We start from the raw sequence: 24,713 nt of genomic DNA on the forward strand, positions 1-24,713 counted from the left end.
ATTTTTAGGGAGGCCGAGACGTGGGTGGGAAGGTATATTAAAATGGATTTGAGGGAGGTGGGATATCATGATAGAGAATGGATTAATCTTGCTCAGGATAGGGACCAATGGCGGGCTTATGTGAGGGTGGCAACGAACCTCCGGGTTCCTTAAAAGCCAGTAAGTAAGTAAGTAAGTAGATATATAAATTCGGATAGTTCAATAATTTATCCTTTTAATTTTATTTTCACTCTTCTTAAATCTTTTCCACACATGCCTAGCCTATAGCTTTTGATTTCTCCATAGATATTTTCATATCTATAGTAATCTTGCTAGAGGTTACGATTTATCTACAGAAAATCAAAACTCGAGTGGGATTCAGTTGACTATTACACGATTAGAAGAAAGTATATAAAGATTAGAAGAAATGAAATACTCTAAAACATTGAAATATTAATTGACTTACGAAAATACTGAACTATCTTGAAAATGTATTATTGTACCATCTCATCATTACAAATATTCCGCTAGATGGCAGTAGTGTGTTATGATGACCTGTTCTATTGTTACCAGTTGTGCCAACTATACAATCTTCATTGAATTGTATGGGCGATTACCAGTCAAGGAGGCTTTGTTGATTCAGTTTCATTTTTATCAGAACAGTTGCATTCCACTTCAGTTATATAAAAAACAATCTCTGATACGTGACTCTCCATAATCTCATACAGGAGAAGCTATAGCATAACCTAAATAATATAAACAAGATAAATGATAGAACAGTGAGTTTTAATTAAGGATGATAAAAGAAACAAGAATCATATTTAAAAGGTACAATTATTGAAAGTACAATGTTGGCAAACAAAGAAACAAATGCTAGGAAGATGATAGATAGGTGATAAAACAAATGCTAGGGACGTGACAGAAATTGTAGGATAAACAGCTTTAATTGGTTGAAACATATCGTTCCGTACAGTTTTATTGGTCAAAAGTAGTATGACGAAGTGTGTTTTTGTTGTTTGAAATTTTTTAGTGCATGTTGAAATATTCCGTTATATTATTTTACGATTTTGTTAATGTAAATATTAAACAAAACTGGTGGGAATCCATAACTTTGTCTGATTCCTTCATCAATTATTATAAGTTCCGAAATTTTTATGCTATGCTTTATGCTATAAAGGCTTTGGATAGCTTCAATTAAGTATTTTGGGTTTCCTTCATTTGTCATTATTTGCCATAATAGTTTTCGATTTACATTATCGTAGGCTTTGTCGAAGTCTGTAAATATCAACGACGTGGGAAGGTTGAACTCACATCTTGTCTCCCAAATTCGTTTTGATAAAAGATCGCATATGTTGTATTTCTTCATTTCCGAAACCCAGACGTTATACCTCTATAGTTTTCACATTTATTGCACTCTTATCTAAATATTTTTTCAATTTGGCTCCATATTTATGCAGATAATTTTCACTTTCATATTACATGAAACTCCAGGCTCCATTAATCAGTGATGAAACTAATTTTGTTTATTCCACTTCTTATATTAACATTTAATAGTTGTGAAATTAACTCGGAAGGTCTTTTAAGTAAAATATTCTTTATCGTTATTCCACCTGCTCCACTTTAAAAATTTAGAGGGAACTTTACGTCTTTTGGAAGCAAACTATGGTGTTATATGTAACCAGTACATGTGGATCTTAACAAAATTACATTTCAACGGGATAATAAGACTTATGAATTACAATTATCAATAGTGAAAGACGGGTTTGGCATCTCGGTGACCGCCGTTCTTTTGTTTCTTCGACTGGCTCGCACCCTCTCTTTGGGAGCCTTCATGAAACTCATTGGGTACAGGTAAAAGTGGCAGGAAGTAATTGGAGCTTGAGGCTAGCGGGTGTAGACGTTTTAGGTGACTGGAACGCCGTTGCCTCGTCGTACTGACTCTTTCTTCTGGGACGTGATGAGTTCTTGAGTGCTCCTCGTGATGGAAATCGTTGCGCATCATCTCCAGCAACAATCCTGGAGGGTACAGATGAAGATGTTCGTGGTCATCGTCTTCAGTATGACACTTCACTGAAACAGAAACGAATAAATCTATACTAATAATAAATCTGTAGCCGAAATTTTTCTGGTAATTTTCGATTTTCCAAAAATAATTGGTCCTAACATATATAATTAACCACCCTGAAACCGAAAATCGCATTTTTGAAATTTTTGTTTGTATGTCTGTCTGTATGTTTGTTACCTTTTCACGCGATAATGGCTGAACCGATTTATATGAAAATTGGAATATAAATTAAGTTCGTTGTAACTTAGATTTTAGGCTATATGGCATTCAAAATACTTTATTTAAAAGGGGGGTTATAAGGAGGCCTGAATTAAATAAATCGAAATATCTCGCTTATTATTGATTTTTGTGAAAAATGTTACATAACAAAAGTTTCTTTAAAAATAATTTGCGATAACTTTTATCCTTTACAAAATTTTGATAGGACTGATATTTAATGAGATAAATGAGTTTTAAAATTAAAATAACGCCATCTAAGACGGTGCAATGAATTAAGAACAAAAATGACTTCGTCTATAAGGGGCCTTGGACAACAACAATCGAAACAGAGGCCTTGGACATCAACAATCGAAAGCTATTAAACATAGCCTACAGAGAATGTTTCTGTGTTTGTATGAAGTAATATCAGAAGCTAAATTAACCGATTTGTATAATTAATTATTATTTCACCATTGGAAAGTGTAGTTTCTCTAGATGGACATAATGATATAATGTTATTACAGTAACGTCTGAGTAAATCGATGACAGGTAAGATTAAAATAGCTTCTTATGCACAGAAAATTTGATAGGCTATTTTGTACATTCGTTTTCTGTATTTCTTAAAATAATATTTATGTACACTCATTTTAATCTCAGAGAATTAACGAACAACGAGAGTGTATTGATTTAGTATGCAGTAATAGTACGTTAGCTTAGCAATCCATTATTTTATAAATCAAATTTTAACTATGCTCAATTGAATCGTGTTAAAATACATAAAATATATATGCAATACAAAAAAAAATTGGGTAATGAGCGAAGCAGATTATCTTGCGCTGTTGTAAAAGTTGTTCCCTGGATCAAACGTCCTATTTTAATTATGTAATTACTTTATATTTATTTCTAACAGGTGCAGCGGAGCGCACGGGTACGGCTAGTTCTTAATATAATTACCAGTATTTTGATGAGAGCTAAACTGTCATTGTTAACAGCGTCCGTGTTAGCGCGTTTGGCCGCGTAACCAGGTAGTTTTCCCTCAACCCAATATGAGCAAATGGTAGGTAACTTCCGGTGCTGGACCCCGGATTCATTTCACCGGCATTATCACCTTCATTTCATTCAGGAGCTAAATAACCTAAGATGTTGATAAAGCGTCCTAAAATAACCAGTGAATAGCGACCATAAAGAATGGACACTTCGATACCTTTGATGTAGCAGGACTGATTTCAATGACCTTCAAACCAGCTAGAGCCTGAGATTCTGCTTTCTCCCTAGAGTTGGCGCTGACATCACACCAGCTAGCAGTCGATACAGCGGAAATATAACACATATAATTAATACATTTAGGTACATTATGTACTCAAATAAAATAAATTGGATCCATAAAATAATAAATCCATCATTAACTGTAATGTCTAGACTCTAGAGTTCCTTTATAATGAGAGTTGAGACAATTAAAATATGTAATGATTTGATAGCGCTGAAAATGGAAAAACAAAACTCCTATGAGAAGTAAACCCATATACCTATTTATATTATGTACAAACATTAAACGAATTTAATACATAATTTTATAATGTATTATATTATTTTATAATATAATTTATTATATCTGAAATATAAAAAAATTATTATTACAACTAGTTTGTCACTGAGAAATAAGGAAAAGCTGTTAACTTGAATTTATTTGAAGCAAAGCGTTACTGGATTATGCAATAAGGTAGGCGATGTTTGAATCCTGTGTCTCAACTCTATTCTCAATTATTATCTTAGCCTATGCTCGATTACACTAACCTCTAGCGCTTGAAAGTAGAACTAAACGCTGGCGCACAGAGAAACAAAACACAGGAAAATTCGCTTAGTGTCCATTCTTTATAATCCCTATTCGCTGAAATAACATACTTAACTCTTAACTTGGCAAAGCTTCAGTTCTCACACTAGTTTATTAAACCTTGTCGGACCATAAAGAAAACAACTATCGCAATGTCCATATTTTATATGTTGTACAATATTATAGTATTGTGAAATTTTAATTTTCCTACCAATTTTTTTTTTCAATTGTTCTATTAAAATTATAGCATATAGCCTATTAACTTGTTGTATCCTATAGGATACTTTGTGAATTTAAGGGTTAAAAAAACAGCGTGCGTGCGGCTGACAATATCGTCTCCGTCGTTGTCGTTGGTTTCGTCTTTGTCATGGTCAGTAATGATCCTATAGTCGTCACAGAAATCTGTAGAGTGACTTGGCGCATATGGAAGCGGAGTCTATCTGTGAAGCAGACTTCAATAATTTCAAGGGAAAAATTGTTCCGGGGCCGGGTATCCATCCCGGGACCCTTCGCTTAGCACACGAATGCTTTACCGACTGAGCTACCCAGGAAGTACATCCGACACCCTCACAATTTTTCCCTTTATATCCAAACAACTCAAGTGGGCTGACAAGGCGCCAGAAACTCAACTTTGAGTGCACACAAACTCTGTGTGACTTGAATTGTGGTTTTCTATTAACGTAGCCTACCTACAGTGACGTATATAGGCTTGTTATGAAAATCTGGCTTTCAAGTAAAGCTCCCTGTGAAGCAGGCTTGAATAATTTCAAGGGAAAAATTGTTCCGGGGCCGGGTATCGGTCCCGGGACCCTTAGCTTAGCGCACGAATGCTCTATCTACTGAGCTACCCGGAACTACACGCGACTTCACTGTGTTAACATTTTAAATAGATACACAAAAATATACCCACAACACATCCTAAACACTTATAACAAATCCATAAATTTCTTAGACATCACAATAACAAATACAGAAAACAAACATAAATTCAAAATATGCAGAAAACTCATTATCACGTTAGCACTCATACGCAACACCTCTTATCAAATCAAGGAATTCAGTGAAAATGATAAAATACATAGTATGTAAGCCGCTTTGCAGGAAGCTTTACCTGAAAGATTAGATTTGCATAATATATACGTCACTGTGTACGTTAACAGAAAACCACAATTTCAAGTCACACAGAGTTTGTGTGCACTCGATGTGGGTCTCTGGCGTTTCGTCAGCCCTCGCGAGTTGTGTGGATATAAAGGGAAAAGTTGAGACTGTGTGGGGTGGAGTTCCCGGGTAGCTCAGTTGGCAGAGCGCTGGTACGTTCATCCAGAGGTCCCGGGATCGATACCCGGCCCGGGAACAATTTTTCCCTTGAAATTATTCAAATCTGCTTTACAGGAAGCTTTACCTGAAAGATTAGATTTGCATACATGTTGACTGTAAAAACAACCGGAATCCAGGACTTCGGGTACTTTTACGCTCAACGCAATATTGATCCCGTTATTATTATTGTCACTTCGGTTGTTTTTCTACTCAGATTGAAGTAGTGACGACAGTGCATAACTTATTTTTGACCAAAATGTGACTTAGGGCGTTTTTGCTATCAACGATTCATTCAAGGAATTCAGTGAAAATGATAAAATGTCACTTACATGACATAAGACGATTTAAATGCTAGTTTCGTGACAACACTGCGGGAATAAATGGAGGATTTTATGATAGTAGATTGCGTTAAAAAAATAATGCACATATGTGGGTCCCGCACTTCAAGTCAGCTGTAAGCGATGTTGAAGTTAATTGCTTGTGGATATACCATTTTTATCCACAATTTCCGAGAAATAAGCTTATGTGTTATCGCGAACTTTCATATTATGGAAGGACTGCACGCCTACAGGAAAAAATTATGCATGATATAATAGCAAACTTTCCTCATTATCCCAAAATCAAATATGGGCGTGGGGAATGGAAAAGGTTAAGAGGTTAATGAGTGTTTTCTGAGAATATCATTCGTATTTTCTCGAGTTATACTTTAACATTCCACGAAAATTAAATAAAAACGTAAGGGGTTAGGTACAGCTTACAGCAGTAAAATTTTGGAAATACTCAACATTTTTTTTTCCTCCATTACTGTATCTTGTACAATAATGAAAATTGGCATGTTTAAAACACTGTCCTTCTGCTATATGAAAAAAAAAATTACGATTTAAAAAAATTATTTACAATTGCTTTTTCAAAATTCAGTTCACTGTGCAGTGATGAAGCGTTTCCCACATAACTAAAAAACTATCCAACATTCTGTGATGACATTTTTTGTGTGTATTTATACATGTCATATCTACAATATGTTACAAGATCACTCCTCTACCTTTGATAGATTGTCAAATAAAAAATAAATTCGTTTAAAAAATGGTCAAATATCAGTATTTTCTTTTAACACAAAATAAAAAAAAATATTTATTAAGGAATGAAGTTGAAGGCGCATGATATTGTAAATATGAGTTTCAGCAATAAAATAAAAGAGAGAGAACATGAAAACGTTAACAAGTTTATGAGTAATGAGGGAAAAGCTTCATCACTGCACAGTGAACTGCCAACATGTTTAATTTTGAAATATATATGTATATATATATATATATATATATATATATATATATATATATATATATATATATATAATTTTTATTTTTTCAAATCGTAAAAATATTTTTCTTTTTTCATGTAGCAGAAGGACAGTGTTATACATATACCAATTTTCATTATTGTACAAGATACAGGAATGGAGGAAAAAAATGTTGATTATTTCCAAAATTTTGCTGCTGTAAGCTGTACCTAACCACTTCAAGTTAAGCCGATAAAGTGTCGTCTCTTTTTTTAGCAGATGTAGAGGTTTTTGTAGTTAAATCATGAGCATTGTTTCAGTTTCCCTTTATTGTCTAGTTTTATACAGTTTTTTTTAAAGTTATGCGTTATTGTAATTAAAATTGAAAGAAAAGTTTTCGGACAAAAAACTCAGACATGTCAAACCTATTATTTAGAACTAGCCGTACCCGTGCGCTCCGCTGCACCTGTTAGAAATAAATATAAAGTAATTACGTAATTAAAACAGGACATTTGATCCAGGAAACATTCGTGTTTCATAGAAGGATAAATCGTTTAATATGTTACTTAATTTAAATTGTATTTAAAATATTAAAATGCGATCATTTTGATCCAGAGACCACTCATTTGGTGCAATGACAATTCCTTTAACATGTTTCTTAATTGTTATTACCAATTATTTTTTGAAAAGCGAAAATTAACAGAAAAATTTTGGCTACAGATTTATTATTATATTATATTATATTATATTATATTATATTATATTATATTATATTATATTATGTAAAAAGTGTGTTGATAACGGATGTACTCGAATTAGAAAGTTTTTAATTTGTTGTGGGAGCTCTTGAATCTCAGGAGGAACAACTTTTACAACAGCGCAACATAATCTGCTTGGCTCATTACCCAATTTTTTTGCATTGCATTTATTGCATATATATTTTATGTATTTTAACACGATTCAATTGAGCATAGTTAAAATTTGAATTATAAAATAATGGATTGCTAAGCTAACATACTATTACTGCATTCTAAATCAATACACTCTCGTTGTTCGTTAATTCTCTGAGATAAAAATGAATATGTTCATAAACATTATTTTAGGAAATACAGGAAATGAATATACAGAATAACCTATCAAGTTTTCTGTGCATAAGAAGCTATTTTAATCTTACCTGTCCTCAATTCACTCACAAGTTACTGTAATAACATTATAGCATTACGTTCATCCAGAGAAACTACACTTTCCAATGATGAAATAATAATTAATTATACAAATCGGTTAATTTAGCTTCCGATATTACTTTATACATACACAGAAACATTGTCTGTAAGCTATGTTTCATAGCTTTCGATTGTTGTGTCCAAGGCCCCTTATAGATGAAGTCATTTGTTTTTTATTTCAATACACCACCTTAGATGGCGTTGTTATTGTAATTTTGAAACTCATTTATCCCATTAAGTATCAGTCCTATCAAAATTTTGCATGGAATAAAACTTATCGGAAATTATGTAATATTTTGTTATGTAATATTTTTCATGAAAATTAATAATAAGGGAGATATTTCGATATATTTAATTGAAGCCCCCTTATAACCCCCCCTTTTAAATAATGTATTTTGAATGCCATATAGCCTAAAATCTAAGTTACAACGAACTTAATTTATATTCCAATTTTCATCTAAATCCGTTCAGCCATTATCGCGTGAAAAGGTAACAAACATACAGACAGACAAACAAAATTTTCAAAAAAGCGATTTTCGGTTTCAGAGTGATTAATTATATATGTTAGGACCAATTATTTTTGGAAAGTCGAAAATTACCAGAAAAATTTCGGCTACAGATTTATTATTAGTATAGATTAATATTTTTAAGAAAAGAAAATATTTTTGCTATTATTTTCCTTCGAGTTATGACAAACAATAGAATTGTTTAATTACACTATACAGGATGTACACGATATAAACTGACAAAAATACTGATGACAGAGCATAAATTACTGAACAAAAAGTCTAATAAAATTTGTCTGTAACCTTTGTGGTTTCCCTAGAAAAAAAATGTTCAGGGCAGTGCATCCTCGGGCTAGCGACCCTTACCCTCGAGAACTCTATGTTCCCTCTAGTGCAGTGGTCGTCAGCACTCCCTGAAATGTTCAAAGGGTAAGCGGTGCCGTCCCGTGTGCACCGTCGTGCAGCAGGAAGAGGTAGAGAGCATACCTGCTAGCAGCTACGAGTGCACCATGGTGCACTGTGTTCTCCGCGGGTAAGAGATGCTAGCCCCAGGGTGCTCTGTGCTGACGACCCTACTCTAGTGCATCCTTGGCTGCTGGCGGGCATGCAGTATTCCGTGGCGGGATTTAGTTCGCGTTAGAAATTACGACAGCAGCAATAGTTTAATGATGCACACAATCACGTATGTATTCAAATAAATATATTTTATATAATTAATAAATACTCAGCATGTTAGTTTATAATGTAATAACCTAACAATTTTCTGAAATTATTGAGGGGCCCAGTGTAAGAATTGGACAAGCCACAAATCCTGACACGTAGAATATCTCATTATTTCACTGAGACTTTTACCTTTCATCTGAGAGCCCAAAACTAAACAATATGAATGATGAGAACCGGAGCCAGATATATCCGAGAAATTGGTACAAACGGTTTTTCGAAAATTTCGTAATTTAATATCTGCCGAAATTAGTTTTCTATAAAAAAAAATGTAAGCCGCCACGGATGAAATTTATTTTAGAGTTAAAAGTGCCCGATAAATGAAAATTTTTGTTCTTAGGTTATGATTTTTGAAGTGTGTGCTGTTTTTGATCCCAGGGTTTGTTTTTTGAAATATATGCTGGTTTTGATCGTAGGTTATGATTTTTGACGAGTGTGCTGTTTTTGATTCTAGGTTTTGTTTTTTGAAATTGTGCTGTTTTTGATCGTAGGTTATGATTTTTGACGTGTGTGCTGCTTTTGATCCTAGGTTTTGTTTTTTGAATTGTGTGCTGGTTTTGATCGTAGGTTATGATTTTTGACGTGTGTGCTGTTTATGATTCTAGGTTTTGTTTTTTGAAATGTGTGCTGTTTTTGATCATAGGTTATGATTTTTGAAGTGTGTGCTGTTTTTGATCGTAGGTTAAGATTTTTGAAGTGTGTGTTGTTTTTGATCGTAGGTTAAGATTTTTGAAGTGTGTGCTGTTTTTGATCCTAGGTTATGATTTTTGAAGTGTGTACTGTTTTTGATCCTAGGTTAAGATTTTTGAAGTGTGTGCTGTTTTTGATCCTAGGTTAAGATTTTTGAAGTGTGTGCTGTTTTTGATCCTAGGTTTAGATTTTTGAAGTGTGTGCTGTTTTTGATCCTAGGTTAAGATTTTTGAAGTGTGTGCTGTTTTTGATCGTAGGTTATGATTTTTGAAGTGTGTGCTGTTTTTGATCCTAGGTTAAGATTTTTGAAGTGTGTGCTGTTTTTGATCCTAGGTTAAGATTTTTGAAGTGTGTGCTGTTTTTGATCGTAGGTTATGATTTTTTAAGTGTGTGCTGTTTTTGATCGTAGGTTAAGATTTTTGAAGTGTATGCTGATTTTCATCGTAGGTTATGATTTTTGAAGTGTGTGCTGTTTTTGATCGTAGGTTATGATTTTTGAAGTGTGTGCTGTTTTTGAACGTAGGTTATGATTTTTGAAGTGTGTGCTGTTTTTGATCGTAGGTTATGATTTTTGAAGTGTGTGCTGTTTTTGATCGTAGGTTAAGATTTTTGAAGTGTATGCTGTTTTTGATCGTAGGTTATGATTTTTGAAGTGTGTGCTGTTTTTGATCGTAGGTTATGATTTTTGAAGTGTGTGCTGTTTTTGATCACAGGTTATGATTTTTGAAGTGTGTGCTGCTTTTGATCACAGGTTTTGTTTTTTGAAATGTGTGCTGTTTTTTGATGGTAGGTTATGATTTTTGAAGTGTGTGCTGGTTTTGATCGTAGGTTATGATTTTTGACGTGTGTGCTGTTTATGATTCTAGGTTTTGTTTTTTGAAATGTGTGCTGTTTTTGATCGTAGGTTATGATTTTTGAAGTGTGTGCTGTTTTTGATCGTAGGTTAAGATTTTTGAAGTGTGTGTTGTTTTTGATCGTAGGTTAAGATTTTTGAAGTGTGTGCTGTTTTTGATCCTAGGTTATGATTTTTGAAGTGTGTACTGTTTTTGATCCTAGGTTAAGATTTTTGAAGTGTGTGCTGTTTTTGATCCTAGGGTAAGATTTTTGAATTGTGTGCTGTTTTTGATCCTAGGTTTAGATTTTTGAAGTGTGCTGTTTTTGATCCTAGGTTAAGATTTTTGAAGTGTGTGCTGTTTTTGATCGTAGGTTATGAATTTTGAAGTGTGTGCTGTTTTTGATCCTAGGTTAAGATTTTTGAAGTGTGTGCTGTTTTTGATCCTAGGTTAAGATTTTTGAAGTGTGTGCTGTTTTTGATCGTAGGTTATGATTTTTGAAGTGTGTGCTGTTTTTGATCGTAGGTTAAGATTTTTGAAGTGTATGCTGATTTTGATCGTAGGTTATGATTTTTGAAGTGTGTGCTGTTTTTGATCCTAGGTTATGATTTTTGAAGTGTGTGCTGTTTTTGATCGTAGGTTATGATTTTTGAAGTGTGTGCTGTTTTTGATCGTAGGTTATGATTTTTGAAGTGTGTGCTGTTTTTGATCGTAGGTTAAGATTTTTGAAGTGTATGCTGTTTTTGATCGTAGGTTATGATTTTTGAAGTGTGTGCTGTTTTTGATCGTAGGTTATGATTTTTGAAGTGTGTGCTGTTTTTGATCGTAGGTTAAGATTTTTGAAGTGTATGCTGTTTTTGATCGTAGGTTATGATTTTTGAAGTGTGTGCTGTTTTTGATCGTAGGTTAAGATTTTTGAAGTGTATGCTGTTTTTGATTGTAGGTTATGATTTTTGAAGTGTGTGCTGTTTTTGATCGTAGGTTATGATTTTTGAAGTGTGTGCTGTTTTTGATCCTAGGTTATGATTTTTGAAGTGTGTACTGTTTTTGATCCTAGGTTAAGATTTTTGAAGTGTATGCTGATTTTGATCGTAGGTTATGATTTTTGAAGTGTGTGCTGTTTTTGATCCTAGGTTATGATTTTTGAAGTGTGTGCTGTTTTTGATCGTAGGTTATGATTTTTGAAGTGTGTGCTGTTTTTGATCGTAGGTTAAGATTTTTGAAGTGTATGCTGTTTTTGATCGTAGGTTATGATTTTTGAAGTGTGTGCTGTTTTTGATTCTAGGTTATGATTTTTGAAGTGTGTGCTGTTTTTGATCACAGGTTATGATTTTTGAAGTGTGTGCTGCTTTTGATCACAGGTTTTGTTTTTTGAAATGTGTGCTGTTTTTTGATGGTAGGTTATGATTTTTGAAGTGTGTGCTGGTTTTGATCGTAGGTTATGATTTTTGACGTGTGTGCTGTTTATGATTCTAGGTTTTGTTTTTTGAAATGTGTGCTGTTTTTGATCGTAGGTTATGATTTTTGAAGTGTGTGCTGTTTTTGATCGTAGGTTAAGATTTTTGAAGTGTGTGTTGTTTTTGATCGTAGGTTAAGATTTTTGAAGTGTGTGCTGTTTTTGATCCTAGGTTATGATTTTTGAAGTGTGTACTGTTTTTGATCCTAGGTTAAGATTTTTGAAGTGTGTGCTGTTTTTGATCCTAGGGTAAGATTTTTGAATTGTGTGCTGTTTTTGATCCTAGGTTTAGATTTTTGAAGTGTGCTGTTTTTGATCCTAGGTTAAGATTTTTGAAGTGTGTGCTGTTTTTGATCGTAGGTTAAGATTTTTGAAGTGTATGCTGATTTTTATCGTAGGTTATGATTTTTGAAGTGTGTGCTGTTTTTGATCCTAGGTTATGATTTTTGAAGTGTGTGCTGTTTTTGATCGTAGGTTATGATTTTTGAAGTGTGTGCTGTTTTTGATCGTAGGTTATGATTTTTGAAGTGTGTGCTGTTTTTGATCGTAGGTTAAGATTTTTGAAGTGTATGCTGTTTTTGATCGTAGGTTATGATTTTTGAAGTGTGTGCTGTTTTTGATCGTAGGTTATGATTTTTGAAGTGTGTGCTGTTTTTGATCGTAGGTTAAGATTTTTGAAGTGTATGCTGTTTTTGATCGTAGGTTATGATTTTTGAAGTGTGTGCTGTTTTTGATCGTAGGTTAAGATTTTTGAAGTGTATGCTGTTTTTGATTGTAGGTTATGATTTTTGAAGTGTGTGCTGTTTTTGATCGTAGGTTATGATTTTTGAAGTGTGTGCTGTTTTTGATCGTAGGTTATGATTTTTTAAGTGTGTGCTGTTTTTGATCGTAGGTTAAGATTTTTGAAGTGTATGCTGATTTTCATCGTAGGTTATGATTTTTGAAGTGTGTGCTGTTTTTGATCGTAGGTTATGATTTTTGAAGTGTGTGCTGTTTTTGAACGTAGGTTATGATTTTTGAAGTGTGTGCTGTTTTTGATCGTAGGTTATGATTTTTGAAGTGTGTGCTGTTTTTGATCGTAGGTTAAGATTTTTGAAGTGTATGCTGTTTTTGATCGTAGGTTATGATTTTTGAAGTGTGTGCTGTTTTTGATCGTAGGTTATGATTTTTGAAGTGTGTGCTGTTTTTGATCACAGGTTATGATTTTTGAAGTGTGTGCTGCTTTTGATCACAGGTTTTGTTTTTTGAAATGTGTGCTGTTTTTTGATGGTAGGTTATGATTTTTGAAGTGTGTGCTGGTTTTGATCGTAGGTTATGATTTTTGACGTGTGTGCTGTTTATGATTCTAGGTTTTGTTTTTTGAAATGTGTGCTGTTTTTGATCGTAGGTTATGATTTTTGAAGTGTGTGCTGTTTTTGATCGTAGGTTAAGATTTTTGAAGTGTGTGTTGTTTTTGATCGTAGGTTAAGATTTTTGAAGTGTGTGCTGTTTTTGATCCTAGGTTATGATTTTTGAAGTGTGTACTGTTTTTGATCCTAGGTTAAGATTTTTGAAGTGTGTGCTGTTTTTGATCCTAGGGTAAGATTTTTGAATTGTGTGCTGTTTTTGATCCTAGGTTTAGATTTTTGAAGTGTGCTGTTTTTGATCCTAGGTTAAGATTTTTGAAGTGTGTGCTGTTTTTGATCGTAGGTTATGAATTTTGAAGTGTGTGCTGTTTTTGATCCTAGGTTAAGATTTTTGAAGTGTGTGCTGTTTTTGATCCTAGGTTAAGATTTTTGAAGTGTGTGCTGTTTTTGATCGTAGGTTATGATTTTTGAAGTGTGTGCTGTTTTTGATCGTAGGTTAAGATTTTTGAAGTGTATGCTGATTTTGATCGTAGGTTATGATTTTTGAAGTGTGTGCTGTTTTTGATCCTAGGTTATGATTTTTGAAGTGTGTGCTGTTTTTGATCGTAGGTTATGATTTTTGAAGTGTGTGCTGTTTTTGATCGTAGGTTATGATTTTTGAAGTGTGTGCTGTTTTTGATCGTAGGTTAAGATTTTTGAAGTGTATGCTGTTTTTGATCGTAGGTTATGATTTTTGAAGTGTGTGCTGTTTTTGATCGTAGGTTATGATTTTTGAAGTGTGTGCTGTTTTTGATCGTAGGTTAAGATTTTTGAAGTGTATGCTGTTTTTGATCGTAGGTTATGATTTTTGAAGTGTGTGCTGTTTTTGATCGTAGGTTAAGATTTTTGAAGTGTATGCTGTTTTTGATTGTAGGTTATGATTTTTGAAGTGTGTGCTGTTTTTGATCGTAGGTTATGATTTTTGAAGTGTGTGCTGTTTTTGATCCTAGGTTATGATTTTTGAAGTGTGTACTGTTTTTGATCCTAGGTTAAGATTTTTGAAGTGTATGCTGATTTTGATCGTAGGTTATGATTTTTGAAGTGTGTGCTGTTTTTGATCCTAGGTTATGATTTTTGAAGTGTGTGCTGTTTTTGATCGTAGGTTATGATTTTTGAAGTGTGTGCTGTTTTTGATCGTAGGTTAAGATTTTTGAAGTGTATGCTGTTTTTGATCGTAGGTTATGATTTTTGAAGTGTGTGCTGTTTTTGATTCTAGGTTATGATTTTTGAAGTGTGTGCTGTTTTTGATCACAGGTTATGATTTTTGAAGTGTGTGCTGCTTTTGATCACAGGTTTTGTTTTTTGAAATGTGTGCTGTTTTTTGATGGTAGGTTATGATTTTTGAAGTGTGTGCTGGTTTTGATCGTAGGTTATGATTTTTGACGTGTGTGCTGTTTATGATTCTAGGTTTTGTTTTTTGAAATGTGTGCTGTTTTTGATCGTAGGTTATGATTTTTGAAGTGTGTGCTGTTTTTGATCGTAGGTTAAGATTTTTGAAGTGTGTGTTGTTTTTGATCGTAGGTTAAGATTTTTGAAGTGTGTGCTGTTTTTGATCCTAGGTTATGATTTTTGAAGTGTGTACTGTTTTTGATCCTAGGTTAAGATTTTTGAAGTGTGTGCTGTTTTTGATCCTAGGGTAAGATTTTTGAATTGTGTGCTGTTTTTGATCCTAGGTTTAGATTTTTGAAGTGTGCTGTTTTTGATCCTAGGTTAAGATTTTTGAAGTGTGTGCTGTTTTTGATCGTAGGTTATGAATTTTGAAGTGTGTGCTGTTTTTGATCCTAGGTTAAGATTTTTGAAGTGTGTGCTGTTTTTGATCCTAGGTTAAGATTTTTGAAGTGTGTGCTGTTTTTGATCGTAGGTTATGATTTTTGAAGTGTGTGCTGTTTTTGATCGTAGGTTAAGATTTTTGAAGTGTATGCTGATTTTGATCGTAGGTTATGATTTTTGAAGTGTGTGCTGTTTTTGATCCTAGGTTATGATTTTTGAAGTGTGTGCTGTTTTTGATCGTAGGTTATGATTTTTGAAGTGTGTGCTGTTTTTGATCGTAGGTTATGATTTTTGAAGTGTGTGCTGTTTTTGATCGTAGGTTAAGATTTTTGAAGTGTATGCTGTTTTTGATCGTAGGTTATGATTTTTGAAGTGTGTGCTGTTTTTGATCGTAGGTTATGATTTTTGAAGTGTGTGCTGTTTTTGATCGTAGGTTAAGATTTTTGAAGTGTATGCTGTTTTTGATCGTAGGTTATGATTTTTGAAGTGTGTGCTGTTTTTGATCGTAGGTTAAGATTTTTGAAGTGTATGCTGTTTTTGATTGTAGGTTATGATTTTTGAAGTGTGTGCTGTTTTTGATCGTAGGTTATGATTTTTGAAGTGTGTGCTGTTTTTGATCCTAGGTTATGATTTTTGAAGTGTGTACTGTTTTTGATCCTAGGTTAAGATTTTTGAAGTGTATGCTGATTTTGATCGTAGGTTATGATTTTTGAAGTGTGTGCTGTTTTTGATCCTAGGTTATGATTTTTGAAGTGTGTGCTGTTTTTGATCGTAGGTTATGATTTTTGAAGTGTGTGCTGTTTTTGATCGTAGGTTATGATTTTTGAAGTGTGTGCTGTTTTTGATCGTAGGTTAAGATTTTTGAAGTGTATGCTGTTTTTGATCGTAGGTTATGATTTTTGAAGTGTGTGCTGTTTTTGATCGTAGGTTATGATTTTTGAAGTGTGTGCTGTTTTTGATCGTAGGTTAAGATTTTTGAAGTGTATGCTGTTTTTGATCGTAGGTTATGATTTTTGAAGTGTGTGCTGTTTTTGATCGCAGGTTAAGATTTTTGAAGTGTATGCTGTTTTTGATTGTAGGTTATGATTTTTGAAGTGTGTGCTGTTTTTGATCGTAGGTTATGATTTTTGAAGTGTGTGCTGTTTTTGATCCTAGGTTTTGTTTTTGAATTGTGTGCTGTTTGGATCATAGGTTATGATTTTTGAAGTGTGTGCTGTTTTTGATGCTAGGTTTTGTTTTTTGAAATGTGTGCTGTTTTTGATCGTAGGTTATGATTTTTGACGTGTTTGCTGCTTTTGATCCCAGGTTTTGTTTTTCTGAAATGTGTGCTGTTTTTGATGCCAGGTTTTGTTTTTTGAAACGCGTGCTGTTTTTGATCGTAGGTTATGATTTTTGAAGTGTGTGCTGTTTTTGGCTGCAACCTTTCATCACTGGCCTTTCGCAATGTAATGTTACCAAATGTAAAATTAATTATATCTGCTATTGTTAACTCAGTTGAAATTAAGGGTTATAACAAGGTCAATAATGATATCATGCTTACTTTGCTTCCTGAAGGAGGCATGTGAGATGGTTGATTAAGAACGAGCAACTTTCATGAGTCATTTCAATTATTAAATGTTTGTATATTGTTAAGCTGCTTAACTCATTAGTTTGTCGTTTTCCTGTTGCAGGGGTAAGTCATACATTTCCTCTTTCAACTCGGGACACTGGTAAGTCCAATCCAATTTATAAATTGTTGTAACATTGGCTCACAATATATCACATGTAAATTATACACTGAATGTGCGGTTATTCCGCCAACGCGTTGTATTAAAGCACAGATTCGCACGTACTGTAAACTCGTTAAACCGAGAATATTTAGTAGTGAGATTTATAGACCTTTCGGATAATGTAACTGTTTGCGGTCCTAGTACTTGAAAATGAAAATCAGAGCTTTTGATAGTTTCGTCTATCTAAAGTACTTCTCCGTTAGTAATATCTAGAGCTGTTGATTATAGGTGAAGACATTTTAAACATGGCAATGATGCAGAAGATTACAAAAATTGTTTCCGAATGAATCAGAATACTTTTAAGTAAATAGGTACATGAATATTAAATGTTATTTAAATTACAAATCGAATCGAATCGAAAGAGGAGAATTGGGTGGACAAATTTAAAAGGTACGCAAAACGTGTCCTTGCAAGGGGTTGGGGGCTGTAAGAAACTAAATATGTGAGCTCCAAGCCTGTTGGCCACTAGTCTCACTCCGGGTTACGCTGCTCCACTGATGGAGCTCTAAAAAATTTTGAAGGGGAAAACCGAAAATGGACGTAACCTCTTAGGTACCACATACGCGAGGGGGACGGAAATGTGATCAAGGTGATTACAGGACGGGACGAGGAGTAGATGGCTGGTGTAAATCTGCACATTGAAATGAACTGTGTCATTTCGCAGTGCAGGAGGAGTCGAGAAAACTCTGTCGTCTGTTGTTCGATGACAAGGCAGGTGAAGACCGCCAGGAGAGACGCCGTGAATTCTGAATCTGCAATTTGGAAGGTTCCCTGACCTTTCGCATTGCGACTACATGAGTGACCTTGCACGTGTATTTCATAATTTTATAGACTCTGAACTAGGGCATTAAGTTGTTTGTTAGAAAAAGGGGGAATTTATGGGGAAGGGCATTTAGGTCCGTGGCCCATTTCTCTCAGGGCTCATCCCGACATTTGTCTTAACGCCTTAGGAAAACCACGGAAAAACCTTAGGCAGGATGAGTTGTCTCAATATAAGAGACTAGCCAATTTGGCTTTTAGGTAGGAGGTCGATTGATTTATGGATTTATGATAGATGTAATTATTAATTCATTTAGAGTAATTAAAGGGGGCATGGGGATATGAATGCAAGACCGTGGCCCATTTCTTTTAGGGCTCATCCCGACGTTTGTCTTAACGCCTTAGGAAAACCACGGAAATACCTTTAACGCCTTAGGAAAACCACGGAAATACCTTAGGCAGGATGAGTTGTCTCAATATAAGAGACTAGCCAATTTGGCTTTTAGGTAGGAGGTCGATTGATTTATGGATTTATGATAGATGTAATTATTAATTAATTTAGAGTAATTAAAGGGGGCATGGGGATATGAATGCAGGTCCGTGGCCATTTCTTTTAGGGCTCATCCCGACAATTGTCCTAACGCCTTAGGAAAACCACGGAAAAACCTTAGGCAGGATGAGTTGTCTCAATATAAGAGACTAGCCAATTTGGCCTTTAGGTAGGAGGTCGATTGATTTATGGATTTATGATAGATTTAATTATAAATTAATTTAGAGTAATTAAAGGGGTCATGGGGATATGAATGCAGGTCCGTGGCCCATTTCTTGTAGGGTTCATCCCGACATTTGTCTTAACGCCTTAGGAAAACCACGGAAAAACCTTATGCAGGACGAGTTCAATTTCAGAGACTAGCCAGTTGGCTCTTAGGTAGAATGACTCTATGAATCGATTACCAGGGCCAGGTATATATGGAGATCACGAAAATCACGACATAATAGATATCCAATAGATTTTTTACTAATCTTTACGAATTAAGTGATTCTGATTAATAATATGCGGATAAAACAATCGCGACAAATCACGAAATAGAATTCTAATAGCGAAATATGAACACATTCGCGATTTGTTACTATTGCGTCGTTTTATAGCGAATTTCATATTCTGAGTTTTTTCGATTTTTTTTTCACTGGAATTTTGTTAGTCTATATATCCAAGTAGGCTACATTACATGATATTTCAGGTGTTTTGATTACATTAGTGTATTCAAAAGACGGAGAATTCAACATTTCACTAATAAAATTTGAAAGTGTTAATTTGAGGGCTGCAAGTTTTTTTTTTAGTTTTAATGAATGTGTGTTAAATACAGTCTCAATCGAACAAATATTGTCTATTGGCCATACCGCAACTTTACCAGAATCCAACGAACCTTTAATATTAATTATTTGGAAAGTAATATTTATACTGAGTTAATACTCCAATTCCAAAATAATTTTATTTTCCAAAATTTCCATTAATCTCCGGCAAGAGTACAAATCAATCTCCAACAATTTCCGCCAACACCAATATTAAAAAACACAAATGATAAAATTAATCTCCATAAATAACTGCCCCTGAAAATTACATATATACAATTAACTCTCTCTAATCCAGCCCCCAGTAATCCGACCTCTTAAATATTCGTCCTCCTGGTGTACTTCCTACCACTTCTACTGTAATAGTTTCTTGGATAATTTGCACCGGTACTATGTGTTACAATTACAGCTGATGAAAGTATTGGTTATAGGCTAAGCTGCATAGTACGTAGAACTCTGTATTTAAAAAAACGCTTGTGTGCACGTTCGACTAGTTACGGTAGCGGCTGTTTCTATAGTCCGCTCCGTATGAATGAACTCATAATAGAATTTACATTTACAGGATTACTTCTGTGGCAGGGAGGAAAAAGGTCTTAAGTAATTTTTTTGCGAAAATGAGATTTTTATATATTCTGAAAGCGGCAACAATTCTCCACAATCTGGTAAAACGGCTGAAGTCAAATAAGACTCCTGACTGGATTTATAGAAATGTCCTAAGTACCGAATCGAGCACACACAGAATAAAGGGCTTAAGAATATTTAATACTTCATTCCTCACAAACATCACATGTTTACTTTCCATGCTTGCCTATTAAAAAGGTCTAACTTGTAGGCTATTTAAGCCATTTTATCACATACTGATGCCCTTTCCTTTTAAAACTTTAGGCACCAGGGTAAACAGTCCTATAATATTGTTTAAGACCCATTTTGTATTTCTAATAATTTACATTTCTCGTTTATTTGGACATGAAAAAGGTCTTATGTTTAATAGTCCCTTCTACTCAGTTTGGTTCTAGTCTTAAAAGGGCTCAAGTGCGGCTATTTTTAGAAATAACAAAGAAAATTGTTAAATGAGAAACATTACCTATTTTAGAAGAAATATAAACAAATAATATCCTGGAAAAAAATTCTTATTTAAAAAAAGTCTATAATTGACACCAATTTCAATCTTTCTACTGCTCTCTGAAAAGCATAAAATTTTTACTTAAGACCTTTTTCCTCCCTGCCACAGACTTGTGTTTCAAATTAATTAATTCATTAATTGTATTAAACTTTTTTGTCTGGAATATATAAAATAATAACCCTCCGAAATTAATGACATTAGATAGGTTCATCCTGTATAGCTATATCATGAGTAGGCCTACAATTTCCTGCATAAGCTTCTATAATGTAAAAACTTTGTAGTAAAAATACGAAACATTTTGTTGAATGGACTTTAGTTTTTCTACACTAATGTCACTAGAGATTTAAAATTTTATAGATAAATTTGAGAGTGGAACACGAGGAGATTTATCTAGAAAAAAATAAAAATTCGAGTGGGATTTAATTCACTATTACGCGATTAGAAAACAATATATTAAGATTAGAAGAATAAAAGTGCTCTAATAAAATAACGACCAGTTCTGAGGATGACCCATAAAAGGTCGAAACATGTAAACCAGGTAGGATAGAATTTAACACAAGAAAGTCATATAATACATATTCCAAAGTGATACAGTGTTAAAAGTTGTGTAATCAAGATGTATAAAATATTAATTTACTTACGAAAATATTAAACTGTCTTCAAATGTATTTGTTGTACCATCTCATCATTACAAATATTCAGCTAGATGACAGTAGTGTGTTATTGATAAGGTGTTCTCTTGTTACCAGTTGTGCCAACTATAAAATCTTCATTAAACTCTATGGACGATTACTAGTCAAGAAGGCTTTGTTGATTCGGTTACATTTTTATTAAAACAGTTATATTCCACTTCAATTATCAATATATATTAAGCAATCTCCGATACGTAACTATCCATAATCTCATACAGCACAAGTTATAACATAAGCTAAATAATATAAAAAAGATAAATGATAGAAAATGTTTAATTAAGGATGATGAAATAAACATCAATCATTTTAACAAACAAAGAAACAAATGTTAGGGTGATGATAAAACAAACAAGTGCTAGGGAAGTGATAAAAAATGCTCGGTAGGTGATAAAAATTGTATGATAAACAGCCATGATTGGTTGATACCCGTCGTTCCGTACCGTTTTATTGGTCAAAAGTAGTATGACGTAGTAAAATTGTAATAGTCAGTTAAAAATATCTGTCCAATAGTTTAGGAGAGGTAGACAGACAGACGGCATACTCCAGACCAATCTTTCTGGATGAATGATGGGAATACGTCTATTTTTTGCGATTGTTTCTAAATAGATTTTTGTGACAACGCATTTTTATATCTTGTACTTCGTATATTGATGACTAAATACGTACGACTGACGTGCGTAATGTAAGTGAAGGTCGGGGTGCAACAGGTGGTCGGCATTTTGACAAGCAGGTGGGCATGACGGGTTGAATCACCGTGTTATTTAGTCGTTATCTGCATTGTTCCAATATATCACCTGCTATACACAGCTGTAAAATTACAGGATACACAATACAACTGTCGTACATTAAACTATTGTTCGGTTAAATTTATATACAGAGTGTTTCAAAGAATTCTAGACTTCAGGAAAATGATCTCTCTACTGTGAGAAAGGTAAAATTGTTCTCCATGTTGAATCTTTCGTACACTACTTTTAACACTTGAATAAAAATAATTGATTAAATGGCGATATTACTCGTGTTAATTATGTAAGCATGTGCGGCTTACAGCTGTTTCGGTGCTACCTGACACCATCTTCAGAGCCTTCTGTGTCTCGGCGCCATCTCAACTTCGCTACCTGTTGTGTGGGTGCGTTCGTGTGATGAAGAGTTGTGTCAAATAGTGTGTGTTCTGAAATTGATCTGTGTGTTGAGAATTTGATTAGGATGTGTTTTAGTGTGTCTGTATATTTCATATTGTTCTAGTGTGTTGAGTTTTTGGTTTTGGGTTGTATGTGTAGGATTTCCGTGTCTATATTTATGTTACTGTATATGTGGTTAGCATTGGTTGTGTGTTCGGCATATGTAGATGTATTGTGTCCTCTGGTTATTGCTTTAATGTGTTCTTTGTATTGAGTTTGGAATGATCTGCCTGTCTGTCCAATGTAGAAACTGTCACAACTATTGCATGTGAGTTTGTATACGCCTGTGTGGTTGTATTTATTTGTTTGTGTTGTTTGTGTGTTGAGATGTCTTTGTAGTGTGTTTTCTGTTCGGTATGCTATGTTGTATTTCTGTTTTCTGAATGAGGATGCGATCTTGTGTGTGTTTTTGTTTTCGTATGTTAGTAGTAGTAGTAGGCCCTAGTAGTAGTAGTAGTAGTAGTAGTAGTAGTAGTAGTAGTAGTAGTAGTAGGTTTATTTTGCCTGGCAGAGTTAAGGCCATGAGACCTTCTCTTCCACTCAACCAGGTTTCAATAATATACATGAAATACAAAATTATATTACAAAACAACACAAAAGAAGATACTGTACCTTAGAGATTACATAAAATATAGTAGAAAATTACAATAGACAAGATCAGTTATATAATATAAAATTACAAATAGTCAAGATCGGTTACATAATATATAAAATAAAGTAGAAAATTACACATAATCAAAATCAGTTACATAACATAAGGGGAATACACACACACACACACACACACACACACACACACACACACACACACAATTTATAAGACCTAAAATGCTCGAGATAAATTCGACGATTAATTCACTTCAGATATATTATACAGTTAATATACTAATAGGAGAATACTTGTGGGTTACAAGACATAAAATATTGATTAGCAATGTCGTACTAAATGGCATGCAAATACAAATGATTAGGTAATATATCAAGATAATAAAAAAAAGAGAAAAAAAAAAGAAGAGAGAGAGAAAAAAAATAACAACTTGGTCATTTAAGACTATTTAGAAACTTCCGCAAGAGTCTAGTTCTGTTCATTAAAGACATTTCTAAGTAGAGTGTGCTTAAAAGATTTTAGACTCCGATTTCCCGTGACAAGAAATTCCAGGAACGAGCTGTGTGTATTGTGAAGGAAGCAGAGTAGAGAGATGTTAGTGTGATGTATTTCTTGTGTTCTTGTGTTTGTGTTGTGTTTTTGTGCTTGTTGAGTTTTTGTTTTGTCTTCCTTATGATGTTGTCTATTATGTTTGGGTTGTAACCGTTTTCTTGTGCTATGTATTTGATTGTGTTCACTTCTTCATTGTAGTGTTGTTGGCTCATGGGTATGTTGAGTAATCTGTGTACCATTGTCCTGAATGCAGCATGTTTGAGTTGTGTGGGGTGATTAGATGTGTTGTGTTTGTGTGTGGTGGTGGTGGTGGTTGTTCTGTCAGAACGGTGAAATTCTTCTATTTTTTTCCTTCACATGTTTACCACGTTGTATATGATGGTGAACCATGACAATGGTTTTCTGTCTTATATTTCGTGTAAATCAGTCTGTCAAAAACTTATTTCGCAATATGAAATTAATTTCATAATTAATCTAGTCGCCATGCACACAGACATAATTTGTTTCCGTATTGGTTGTATTTCAGATTTTATTTATCTTTTTGTTAGGATGCAGTTGTCGTTTCCATTGATTAGTTTAATTAAGAGTTATCAACTTGCACCAATTTTTAACAGTCCTTTATACTCACATATCCCTTCCGTTAAAAAGCTGATTTCCTTTGTGGTTAAAAAAAGTAATTTGGCGACATTTTTATTGCATATTGTATTAAACCAATTGCTGCTGTAAACAACGATAATTTTGTTTATTGAATACGCTAATCAACAACGACTGATTAGGATGAGAAAAATAAATTGGCTGGGTCACTGTTTAAACACAAACTGTCTATTGAATAGTGTATGGGAGAAAAGTTCGGGGCAGAAGAACATATCAGACCATAGACAAGATTGAGACATGTGGATCGTATGTGGAGAGATTGGAGAATGCTGGGTTTGCAGTGAAAGTTCTGCCCTTGACCATAAAATTGTAACTTAATGAATCAATCAAACAATCACTCAATGGTTATGAACGAATGAAAGATATATATATATATATATATATATATATTGAAGTTTCAATCTCAGTAAATGCAAAGTAAAGTGTTAAAAAGTGAATCAAGGATAGACAAAGATTAGTTATAGATTTATTAATTTGTCCTACAGAATAATATCTGTAATATTGACAATTAATATTTGAGGAGAAAAATTCGTTCCGGCGCCGGGGATCGAACCCGCGTCCTTGGTTCTACGTACCAAGCGCTCTGACCACTGAGCTATGCCGAATTCAATCCACAGTACCGGATCGAACCCTCCTCCTTCAATGTTTCCGTTTGTGGCCTGACTCGAAGTTAGTTAATTGTCAATATTACAGATATTATTCTGTAAGACAAATTAATAAATCTATAATATTCTCATAGCTGCAGTGCATATATTTGTACAGATTACTATGCACGTA

At 33.9% G+C, this 24,713-nt stretch overlaps 1 protein-coding gene across 1 annotated transcript in view; it reads right to left on the bottom strand.

Annotated features, from left to right (window-relative positions):
* Positions 1-746: 746 nt before the first annotated feature.
* LOC138716308 (uncharacterized) overlaps positions 747-24,713 on the bottom strand; it is a 145,119-nt gene continuing 121,152 nt past the window's right edge. The window contains exon 4 of the mRNA XM_069849257.1: positions 747-2,049. Coding sequence (XP_069705358.1) covers positions 1,724-2,049 — 326 coding nt within the window. The 3' untranslated portion in view covers positions 747-1,723. The remainder of the gene's footprint in view (positions 2,050-24,713) is intronic.

Source organism: Periplaneta americana, chromosome 2 (assembly GCF_040183065.1).
Source record: "Periplaneta americana isolate PAMFEO1 chromosome 2, P.americana_PAMFEO1_priV1, whole genome shotgun sequence".
Taxonomy (NCBI): domain Eukaryota; kingdom Metazoa; phylum Arthropoda; class Insecta; order Blattodea; family Blattidae; genus Periplaneta; species Periplaneta americana.